The following is a 12,500-nucleotide window of genomic DNA, read 5'->3' as shown; positions in this document are numbered from 1 at the left end:
ATAGACACACACACACACAGACACACACACACAAACACACACACACACACACACGCACACACGCACACACACACACACACACACACACACACACACACACACACACACACACACACACACACACACACACACACACACACACACACACACACACACACACACACACACACACACACCACATAATGACAGTGCTGTACAGAACAAATGCATATAAATGTTTCACAGAAATGCCTCTCTTGACAGAAAGAGAAAGAGGGATGGGAGGACAGAAGGGGGAAAGAGGGAAGGGATAGGGTGATAAGGAAGACAGGTGTAGAGAGATAGAGAGAAACAGAAAATAAAAGAAAGAAAGAAAAGAAAAGAAAAGGAAGATGATGTGTGTGGACGACCCCTCAGGTGATCAGTCTATGGAGAACAAGAAAAAGAAGAACATGAAAATATGGTTTGTCACATACACAGGCACGCACACACAGAAGCACAGATGCACGCACACGTGCACATACGCACATACACACGTACTCTTGGGTAGGATGGCTATGTTTTCAGGGAGAATGCCGCACTCCAATGAGAAACTCCGGAACTTCTGAAGAACATCAGGACTCAGGTCAGGTGATCTACCTGGAGAGGAGAGAGGGGGGGGGGGGGTTTGTCACACTCACAAAAACAAAAACATGACCAAGAACTTTTCTTACTGCAAAATTTTCTTCTCAGATTTGAATTGTGCTCATTGGAAATATACACTGTGATATAATATTGATATTGATTAATATTGATAATTCATTCATTCATTCATATGCATAATTTGCTTTATTTTTGCATACATATAAATCTTATATAAAAAATATTGATAATTCATTCATTCATTCATATGCATAATTTGCTTTATTTTTGCATACATATAAATCTACAGGAAGACAAGCAAAAATATGATTTCCTAAAAGCTCACATATCGGATGAGCTGACTCGCTCTACTTTGCCTTGGAGAACAGTTATGATTCATGTTTTGGCAGTAATTTATAAGTATTTTTTAATAAATATCAGAGTTGAAAACGACCCAAATTTCTGAGATTCCTGCATATTACACCTCATTGGTGCAATACACTATTTTTCACTGAAATGGGTCGGTGGTGACCTGAGACACAAGAGAAGGGATGTTTGCGTGTGTGTGTGTGTGTGTGTGTGTGTGTGTGTGTGTGTGTGTGTGTGTGTGTGTGTGTGTGTGTGTGTGTGTGTGTGTGTGTGTGTGTGTGTGTACCGTATAGTTTGTTGAGGACTGTGCTGCCTCCCCCGCTGCTCTTGATGGTGTGGATGAGAGCAAAGTCTCCGTAGTTCACCTGCACCACACGCATGTCGTTCTCCCCCTCCGTACCTGTACACACACACACACACACACACACACACACACACACACACACACACACACACACACACACACACACACACACACACACACACACACACACACACACACACACACACAGAGCGAAAAGAAGATAGATGCAACTCTCATGTGAAAACCTTTTATTTAAGGACTAATGTTGGCTACCACCTTTATACAAAATGTATCAAAATGTATACAAATCCTTAGAAACCTTATTGTGCAATCAGTCAGCTAGAGGCAAAAGTGGTGGAGGTAACACGTTGTAAAGAAAAGTATTGATAATTGGGGAAAGCATTTTTGGCGTCAGAAGGCATTTTGGGCGCCAAAGACGTCAAGAGTTAACTTTCAGTTCAATTTATATTAACCCCTTAGCGCAGAGCCAATGTTATAACCTTACTTTCACCAAAACTGTAATGGCTATGTCTTAATCTGTTTCTTAATGCTCCCTGTACTGTCATAGTATTGTTGTTACGATGCAGTTGAGTATATTCAGCAGATAGTGAAAAGGCCCGCCGGCGACCCCATCTACAGTAAGAGGCTACTGAGATATGACACGTTCTGTGACAACCAATGGAAAGTCTACTACAGGTGCAGTGGGATCAGGGGCGGAGCAGAGGGGGGGGCATAGGGGCCAGGAACCCCCGGCCTCACCACTTGGGGGGGCCCCCTGCCAGTGGCTTTCGATTGCCAAACATCTTGTAGGGGCCCCATTCTACGATATTTCGTGGGCCCAACACCTCTGACACATCTCAGGCCCCCCCTGTCCCAATACCAGTGCTCCGCCCCTGAATGGGATCATTTTATTGTATAGCCTACATCAGTGGTTCCCAAACTTTTTTCCTTGTGCACCCCCTTGTACATTTCAATGTGGTTCGCGCACCCCCTAAGCGAATGTTTTGGCGTGCTGATGGCCACTCAAATATGGCTTCACTGCACTGAGTCATTTGGGGAATCCTCATTTCTAATAGACTTGATGTTTATTCAATCATACAATTCACCATACAATTAAAAACTACTTCATTTTCATTAATGCTGTATAAACACACATTTCCGCCATTGCTCAATTCAGCTCACGCACCCCCTTGTGGGAGGCCACGCACCCCCAGGGGTGCACGCACCACAGTTTGGGAAACCCTGGCCTACATTCAATGGTGTCCTGTAAACTGTCCAGGGGTCATTTACCTATACACTGTCCCAACTCCCATGACAAGACACTGCTGTCCCAGGACACCTAACTGCTATCCAGGGACCAGAGTTGTACGAGGTAGAAGTAGAAGTACTCTCACAGATGTAATTACATCACTTGTAGTATAATATTACATGGTTTCAACTGTGCAACATCATACTACTAGTGTTGTAATTACATCTGTAAAAGTACTTCCACGTTATCCCATTGTGTCCTGGAGCGCATGTATGCTGCTTTCAGGTTCTTGCGATTTGAGCTGTTTAATTAAAAATGTGGGTATGTTAGAGCTGAATTATCACATTCCAGTGCAAAATGAAGGTTCTAGGTTTTAAATGCAACTTATTTCATGTTTTATGTGCTTTGGAGGCAGAGATAAAGGGCACCTTTTCCCAAAAAGAGCTTAGGTTAAAAGGGGTTATATAAGTACAACTCTGCCGGGTACAATGTCTTGTGTCCGGTGACAGTGGACTGGTGTCGTGGGAGGGCAACTCGGTGTCTGCAGACATGTACGTGTGTCCCCCCTGGGATAGTGTCATTGTAATGGGGACAGTGACTACAGGTAAGTACTCCAGGGGTACATTTCTCGAAAGTGTAGTTGTTAGCCAGTTAGCTAGGATATTGCATTGCAAACAACAAAGTAGCTAGTGCAGTTAGCAACTATATAGTATACAAGTCAGTGGCCAGGACTTACGCTCGCTCCTGAAGGTGAATCTCCCGGGCAACGTAGAAGGCCTGGCATTGTGGGTAATTTTGAAACTGGAGCCATCAGCACTGGATGAGCATAACACACACACACACACACACACACACACACACACACACACACACACACACACACACACACACACACACACACACACACACACGTCAGTCTTGAAGTACAGTGTCTTTTTCTCTGACACACACACACACAGTGTGTGTGTGTGTGTGTGTGTGTGTGTGTGTGTGTGTGTGTGTGTGTGTGTGTGTGTGTGTGTATTAATATTATACTGCATTGTTATAATATATTATTATACTGTATAGCTACTTGATGCCGCAGTGGTGTGTGTGTGTGTGTGTGTGTGTGTGTGTGTGTGTGTGTGTGTGTGTGTGTGTGTGTGTGTGTGTGTGTGTGTGTGGTTACTTGACGCTGGAGTGGTCAATGGTGAGTCCTCCATCACTGCTGGGTGTCATGGTAACACTGCCCATCTTCATGATGCTGCGCCGAGCAACGAACCAGGGGGCATTAGTGGCAAACCCTACTAAGTACCACTGACCAGCCATCTACATACACACACACACACACACACACACACACACACACACACACACACACACACACACACACACACACACACACACACACACACAAACAACCCAGGGTACGTTAGTGGCAAGCCTAGGTAACACTGACCAACCATCTTGTACACACACACACACACACACACACACACACACACACACACACACACACACACACACACACACACACACACACACCCACGTGCAAACCAGGGGTAATTCTCTGAACAAAGTTAGCTATTTTGTCGGTAGCGATGCAATTGCCCATCAACACATAAGTCCCTAACACATAAGCAATGAAATAAGAAATAGAAATGCAACCCAAATGATTAATTGGATGCAACGAAACAAGGCCAGCCAGCAGTTATGAATGTATATTATAGAATTCATGTTTTCGGTAGCGTTGGTTTGTCTGCCTGTTTGTCTCTCTGTCTGTTTGTTTGTCTGTCAGCAGGATAACTCAAAAAGTTATGAACGGAATTTGATGAAGGAGCTGTTGTAAATTACCAAAGGAACAAGTGATTGATGGTGATCCGCATCACGATCCAGAACCAGAACCTTTTTAAAGACTCTTCACCATGGGGGGCAAGGGGGCAGTCCACAATGGCGCCCGAAAGGGAGCACTGTGGTGGGACAGTACTATGCTCAGGGTACCTCAGACATGGAGGACGATGCGGAGAGCACTGGTTAATTACTACATGTACTACATAATTATATACTCTACCATCAATATCCTGTCTTTTTGGATGCTAAATGCCCTATCAGTGTCCAGTGCCCTATCCAAAAATGCATGGAACTATAGATACTTGTAATCATCAACTAGTGACTTTGGGAAACATCAATGTTGTTGCTACAATGTCCAAATAAGTTGCTGAAGAAAAATGAAAAGAATACAGCACAGCAGTCAGTTAGCGTGCAGAAGGCATTTACCAGCCTAATGGTATCAACAAAACAGAAGACTGTACGCAACAGAAGGTGACAAAAGCAACAATAGCATTTAGACCAATCAGAATGTTGGAATGAATGCTTTTGGACGCTTTTGGTAAGTTCACACGGTTCCACACACACAGCCAATCATAGTAACCTATTCATCATCAACCAATGGGAAGAACAGCTGCAACTACAGTAATAATGATGATAATAATAGTACTACTAAAAATAGAACAAATAATAACAGCATAATTTTATTTGTATAGCATCAGTTAAGCATCCTGTCACTTTAGCTGGTTAGGAAAAGAAGATGCAAAACATAAACATGGGGGAGAGAGAGAGATAGAGAGAGAGAGAGAGAGAGAGAGAGAGAGAGAGAGAGAGAGAGAGAGAGAGAGAGAGAGAAGCCTATGTGCATCTGCTCACCCCTTGAACATTGAAGCCAGCTTGGGGCAGAATCTCAGCGTTGCCAACGGACACAAGTGTCAACGTCATAAATCCAAGTATGGGCAGGAGACGCATGGTTGTCACGCCGACCATCGCTGTAGTTACTGTGCTGTTGAAGCCACCTGTGAAGGCGAGTGTGTGTGTGTGTGTGTAGGAGACAGAGAGTAGTGAGTGTGATATGTGTGTCTGTGATAGGAGTGTGTGTGCGGTGGGTGTATGAATGTGTGTCTGTGTGTGAAAGAGAAGCTGCTCTATTGGTGAGCAGCTCACACAGAGCCCTTATATAGTGGGGAGAGGGGTGGTGTCTCTCTCTCTCACACACATACACACACACACACACACATGCACACTCACATGCATGCACACACATGTATGTGCGCAGTCATACACAGACGCACATGCATGGACACACACACGCACACACCTGGTGTGGACTGTGTCAGTATGTTATGTAATTCTTTGGCAGATAGTATAGGGGGATTTGCATATATAGTCCATGAGCCAGACCACCGATCGCAATCGAAAGGGTGGGCAAAGTCTTGTTGGTATTTTATTATTGCTATATATGTCCAGTTTATGAATTGGTATGATAACCTTTGCAGAACAGTAGCTTTATCATATTTACCATGCATTTCTTATTTGAACCATTTTACACTAAAAACGCCTAGGCTAATTTGCTAATATCTTGATAAATTGAACATAAAAATGACTGTGAGGTAAATATATTTATAGGAAAAGTTGTTATACAAAATTCTTGGATAGTTCAAAGGGCACGTTACACATATTTCCAACTTAATTTAGTTCAGGCCCCCATTTTCACTGACTTTTCATTTAAAAATGAGGGTTTATTTCTCAAGAGTGAAAAAAAAAACTTCTATGCATCACCACACAATTTTCCCAGTACATTACAATACAGGTGGGTTTTATATTACAAGTTTCCTTAAAAGTTATCTTTCATTATCCAAACAAAGTGTAATGTACTTAAATGTGAACTAATTTACATACACACTCGAATTTGATATGTAGACAAAGACCTATTGGATAAAGCAGAGACTACACTTTTTACATCGACTAAGGGTGTTTGGAGAGGATAAAGTCACTTTTTGTACCATGCTGTTGTTGAGAGTGTACTACACTATACAATCTGGTGCCATGCACAGACATTTTTGGGGGCAGGTGCTCAAGGTGGGGGCGGGGGGCATGTGAAACTTCCAGTTTCCTTGCTAGGTTAGAACAGGAGTGGGGGACTTCAAATTTTATAAAAGGCTGCACTATGAACACAAATCAGGATTTCCCCCTGCAGTTTAGGCCTACATTGAAGGTGGGCACCTTCACAACAGACCCCACCTCCTCTAGGTCCCCTGAAAACATAACTTAATTGTATTGCAAATTCAATTTCTAAGAGTTCTTTACAAAGCATGTCAAATTCCATGTGAAACTGCATAACATTAAAATTACATCAGGGGCCGTAAACGGCCCTTGAGACATAAGTTAGATTCCCCACCCTTGTATTATAAACTATACTATATCAGTGGGAAATTGTCACATGCTTTTGATCTCAAGAATTTCTACCGTAGATGATCATACCAATATGGAACACATTGTGGCAAAATAACAAGAACTTTCAAAAAGGGCCTTTTTTTCGTCCAATACTGCGAAGGGGCAGATGCTTTAGCACCACCAAGTCCGTTCCTAGATCTGTGCATGCCTATGATACAATCACTTGGGTTTGGAAAACCAACAGTAAAAGTAAAGTCCCAAATCAACAGACAGACCCGCTCTGCACTGGGATCACCCCACCTTCCAAGCAACATACTGTATGAAGAGTCCAGAGAGCAGGCCAGTAATGGGGAATAACAGATTACATGTTTCACTATTACATTATTAACAATCAAAAAATTGAAGAGTTGCATTCCCTTACAGTTACTGCTTCAGTGTCTGGTAATTAAAGTACATTTACTATTTGAAAATAAGTGGTGGTTTCTAGATTCATATGTTATGCTATTCTCAAATTTTGATCATTCCACACATTACCAGAAACCCAGAGAAAACACATAATGTGCATGCGTGTTGGTGTGGCAGTGGCTGTGTGTCTGTGCCTGACAGATGGAGTTGACTCTATGATTCTGCTTGCATTTGTCTTCTTCTGTTCAAATATCTACCTTCATATGGCTGTCCCTGCTGGTAACTCTTGTAATATCGTCTGAGTTTCCCAAAAACACTTAAGTAGTAATAAGTAGTACTTAAGTATGAGGCACCCTTTAGACAATAGCAGGGATAGACATCAATTCAAGCTTATACAATACCTTTTCTTGTACATGCATGCTTGAACATAACACATGTGTGAGGAAAAAGGCCTATATACACTTTTAGTGGTGATGTGTATATTCCTGATATACTGACAAGGGGCCGCCTCATACTTAAGTTCTTTAACCTACAGTAATTGCATTTGCTGAAATTACTGTAATTGAGTACTTTGATGAGTAACTTGTAATTTCCAAAGTAGTTATTTAAATGGGTGATTTTATTTTTACTCAAATTACAATTTGGCCCAAGTATTTTACTTATATCTATCTTGAGTACTGAGGAAGGCAAAATTGAAATAAAGGGGAACATCTGTCAGACATGAAGGGGAATTGTGTGTTATTACCATTTACCATAAATGATCTATTTTGGACTAATCTATTGGATGACTCTAGGGCCCGCTGGCCCAATACCATTAGTCCGACAGCCCATAGACGGTACACAATAGAGTTGCAAGCAACTGGCTGAGAATAGTAGAGCACACACCAGGGACTAGATCTGAGGGAGTAGCAACGCAGCCTGAAAACTGTTTTTTAGAAGATATACAAGACTTATTATTTATTAACAAAACTTATTCATGAATTTAATCTCTCAACTGGGAATTAAATGAAATCCACCAGACTATTTCCTTTGGTAGACTTCCCCGCCTTTGAAATTGAAGGTCCCAGACCCAAACACAATGAAATCCAGACCCCTAAATTCAGAGTAATGGGCTGTTGTATCAATGAGCTGACCCTCGGCCTGCAACTTTGCCACAACAGGGCACACAGAATTTTGTTGTCACGATCAAAGCCAGGTTTTTGGAAGATGGCATGTGTAGAGATAGACAGAGGTCACGAAGGGTGCTATTTAAGGAAAGCGATAGAAAGACAAACTGAAAGTAACTAACTTCTACTCAAATTACATTTTTAAAGTATTTTTTTTAAACTTTTACTCAAGCACACTTTTAAAGAGGTAATTTTACTTCTACTTTGAGTAGAATTTGAACCAAGTAATGGTATGTTACTGTTTTTACTTAATTACATTCTTTAGTATTCTTTCTACCTCTGATGGCCTCCTACTGCAAATGAGCCTGGCAACAGGCCAATTCACTCTTGGCTGAAAACGCTCAACTACATATATATATTTATTACAACATTATAACAACATTGCTAACAATGCAGGAAGTCTTAGGTAACCGATTAAGACTTGGCCATTACCATTTGGTGACAATAAGGTTATAGCAGAAGGACTGCGTTACAACCTTAAAGCCAGCCGGTCGAGGTGCACCACATGACAGCCAAGGTAAAAACCACATGACAGTTTTCTTGAACTACTTGTACCCAGTGCGAATTTTCTAATGTAAGGGGGAAGAGGCTAGGTCTACAATAGAAAAATAATGTAAAGTAAATATAAAAAATAATCATAAAAACACAAAAGGACAGTGCAGGCCGTGGAAAGCTCAGAGCCTTAAAGCTCACGATGAGTTCAGAGCTCTTTCAAATAGTTTTTCATAAGCTGGGACAGGACTTGGAGCTGTCCATGGATGTATTCATGAAGCATTTAGGTGCCAACTCTACATAGCATCGACAAATACGTAGAACATACATACAACCCGTTACCAGCTTTTCTGCACTCAGCATGGAGAGTGTGAATCAAGCCAACTTCCACCATGTGAGGACTGCCTCCTCATGCATGCTATGTTTGCCAACTATCAGGCTGGCATCTTGAGAGCAAGTCTTCAGCAGCATCCTCAAATCCCAAGAACACTTGACCATGGCTGGGCCAACTATGAAAATGACCAGCTCACTATACAGTGAATGCGGCAATCTCCAGCCCCTGAGGCAGTGCTACAACTGATGTCTTGCAAGTGCAGCCATCAATGTAAACTGCAGGATTGCCAATGTCTGAGAAGTAGCTCAAAATGCACAACCCTCTAAAAACTTAAGACATGCGTATGTCAGCATGAAGAGGATCATCATGGTGACATACAGTGAGGAGAATAAGTATTTGATCCCTTGCTGATTTTGTTGGTTTGCCCACTAATAAAGACGTGACCATTCTATAATATTAATGAGAAAATGTATTCTAATATAGAGAGACAGAACATCAAAAAGAAAATCCAGAAAATAACTTTGAAGAATATATTTTAATTGATTTGTATTCCATTGTCCTGCAAGTTTAATAATAAAAAGAAAACGATTTCATATGTTGTCATTTTTATCACATTTTCTCATTCACATATAGCTTAGGTGATTCTATTAGGTCTATTGGTATGGTCTAACAACCTTTTTGGGCTCTAATTGAAGGGAAAGCATCTCTGAGGAAATGTAAGCACCCTGTGTGGTCAACAAACTGCATAATAACAAAAAACAACAATAGAGTTTTCACATTTCCGTTTTACTGGTCCACCATTTCAACGCATGATCTTTCACTAACTACCTCTTTGCAATGGTTATCATGCCATATTAATGTACAGTATATGGTTATCACATGTTAGTATGTGTTTGTTCATTATGTTTTTTGGTGTTGTTTTGCTGTTGGGTGTAAAAGTAAAAAAGTTTAAAAAAAATTAAAAATCGGATTTCTTATGTTATCCTTTTTATCACATTTTGTCATTCACACATTGCTGAGGTGATTCTATTAGGCCTATTAGTGTGGTCTAACAACCCCTGTAGGGTCTTAATAGAAGGGAAAGCATCCCTGAGGTAATTCAAGCACCCTGTGTGGTCAACAAACTACATAATAGTAAAGAACCACAATACCGATTTTCACATTTCCATTTTACTGGTGCACCATTTCAACACATGATAACTACCAAAAAGCTACCTGTTTGCAATGGTTATCATGCCAAAATGTTTACTTGAGATGTCCAAGAAGTCAAAAAAACAGATTAGAACTTGCCCACCCGTTCGATTGCGAGAGGTCAATTTTTGGGTTCTGGCTCAAGGCCTAATAGGCCTACACATGTTCAGCGTTTAAAGCTATGACTTCATGTGTGTGTGTGTGTGTGTGTGTGTGTGTGTGTGTGTGTGTGTGTGTGTGTGTGTGTGTGTGTGTGTGTGTGTGTGTGTGTGTGTTAGTTGGCAGAAAAGTCATGTGAGATAATGGCTATCCGCAATCTAGAAATTTCCAGGAATCAAGGGAAAATAAGCATGCACTCATGCACAAATGTACATATGCACACACACACACACACACACACACACACACACACACACACACACACACACACACACACACACACACACACACACACACACACACACACACACACACACACACACACACACACACACACACACAGTGGGAGCCTGTCCTGCTACAACTGAACTCGTGTGTGAACGAATGAGTAGAGTAGAGTAACTTTATTGATCCCCAGGGGGAAATTCAGGTATGAGAGTGTATGGGTGAGAGAATGAGAGAGAAAGAGAGAATGTGAAGGTGCTGGGTGGATACAGTGTGTCTCATCTCTCCCTTGTCACTCTCTCCAACCGTATCTCGTGCCATTCGTGAAATCCTTACGAAAAAGAAACAGAACAAATCAACTATAAGCTTTGTGGTGTCGTCACGATATAGTCTTGCTTGTCGTGGTAGGGTGACAAAAGGTGGAATTGACAATTGGGGTAGTTTGGTTCTGGGGGAAAGAATAATGGGGACGGACGTCAACGATCAAGCGTGAGTAAAGGGTAACTGGAAATGGGACTCACTAGTTTCATACGGTAATCAAACATTTGTAGCATTTGTAAACATCTCGTAGCCTACGAACGTTGCCCAACCACGCAAAACAAGGCTATATCGTTACGGCGCCACAAAGCATATAGTTGATTTTATCACGAGACTGGGCTCCTCTTTCTCTCCGTCTCTCTCTCTCAGTCTCTCTTCATCTCCCTCTCTCCCTCCCCCTCCTTCTCTCTGTCCCTCTCTCCATCTCTCTCTCATCCATCTGTCCCTCAGTCCCTTTCTCTCAGTCTTACAGTTTCTCTCTCGTCATCTCTTTCTCTCCATCCCTCCCTTTCTCTCCATCCCTCTCTCCATCTCTCCCTCCTCTTACTTTCTCTCTGTCTCTCTGTCCCTCTCTCTGTCTATCAGTCTCTCCCTCTTTGTTTCTTTCTCTCACACTCTTCCTCCATCTACACTCACTGTCCATCCATCAAGTAACCTACCTCTCGCTCTCTTTCTCCATCTCTATGTATTTCTCTCCCTCTCTCTTGTCACCTCTCTCTCTCTCTCTACCCTTCTTTATCCGTCTCTTTTCCCCTCTCTCTTCTCCTCTCTTTCCCTCTCTCTGCTCCCCTATTTCCCTCTCTATACCCCTCTCTATCCCTCTCTCTGTGTGCTGCCCCCTCTCTCTCTCTATCCCTCTATCCATGTGTTACCCCCTTCAAGTTCCCCCTTCTGCCAGCCCCTCTGTGTGCCTCCCCTCCATGCCTACGGTCTAGCTCTCTTTGTCTATACTTGTCTTTCTCCCTCTCTCCTTCCCTCTCTCACTGTATCCCCCTCTCTCCCTCTCTCTGTCCTTCTCTCTCTCTCTCTCTCTCTCTCTCTCTCTCTCTCTCTCTCTCTCTCTCTCCGAGTGTCTCTCCTTTCTCTCTCGTTCTTTATTGGTCAACCCGTCTCCTTCCCTCTCTGTGTACCCCCACCCTTCTATAGTCTGCCCCCCGCCTCATTCTTCTCTGCCTTCATTAGGGTCCATTAGCATCACACACACACACACACACACACACACACACACACACACACACACACACACACACACACACACACACACACACACACACACACACACACACACAGGGAAACAGTCATTTAGCACGTTGCACTGCACTGTGTGTATGTGTGTGTGTGTGTGTGTGTGTGTGTGTGTGTGTGTGTGTGTGTGTGTGTGTGTGTGTGTGTGTGTGTGTGTGTGTGTGTGTGTGTGTGTGTGTGCATGGTAAATGTGTGCTTGGGGGTGCTGAAGGGGGAGTGTGGGAACATGGCTGTGTGTGT

General features: G+C 42.5%; 1 protein-coding gene across 1 annotated transcript; it reads right to left on the bottom strand.

Annotated features, from left to right (window-relative positions):
* Positions 1-342: 342 nt before the first annotated feature.
* LOC134452187 (lipocalin-like) lies at positions 343-5,334 on the bottom strand. Its single transcript, XM_063202555.1, has 6 exons — positions 5,205-5,334; positions 3,691-3,830; positions 3,259-3,338; positions 1,256-1,369; positions 520-618; positions 343-405 (listed from the first exon to the last, which is right to left on the bottom strand). The coding sequence occupies exons 1-6, from the start codon at positions 5,316-5,318 to the stop codon at positions 401-403; spliced, it is 552 nt and encodes a 183-aa protein (XP_063058625.1). The 5' UTR covers positions 5,319-5,334; the 3' UTR covers positions 343-400.
* Positions 5,335-12,500: the final 7,166 nt, after the last annotated feature.

The sequence above is a fragment of the Engraulis encrasicolus genome, chromosome 7 (assembly GCF_034702125.1).
Source record: "Engraulis encrasicolus isolate BLACKSEA-1 chromosome 7, IST_EnEncr_1.0, whole genome shotgun sequence".
NCBI lineage: Eukaryota > Metazoa > Chordata > Actinopteri > Clupeiformes > Engraulidae > Engraulis > Engraulis encrasicolus.
The sequence above is the reverse complement of the archived record's forward strand: the minus strand, read 5'-3'. Positions and strand labels throughout refer to the sequence as shown.

Excerpts from the sequence above, each read along its gene's own strand:
- LOC134452187 (XM_063202555.1), bottom strand. The coding sequence starts at position 5,318 with ATGGTCGGCGTGACAACCATGCGTCTCCTGCCCATACTTGGATTTATG. Across the intron at positions 1,370-3,258 it reads ATTCACCTTCAGGAGCGAGC|GTACGGAGGGGGAGAACGAC; the intron begins GTAAGTCCTGGC and ends GTGTGTGTACAG. Across the intron at positions 619-1,255 it reads AGTCCTCAACAAACTATACG|GTAGATCACCTGACCTGAGT; the intron begins GTACACACACAC and ends TCTCCTCTCCAG.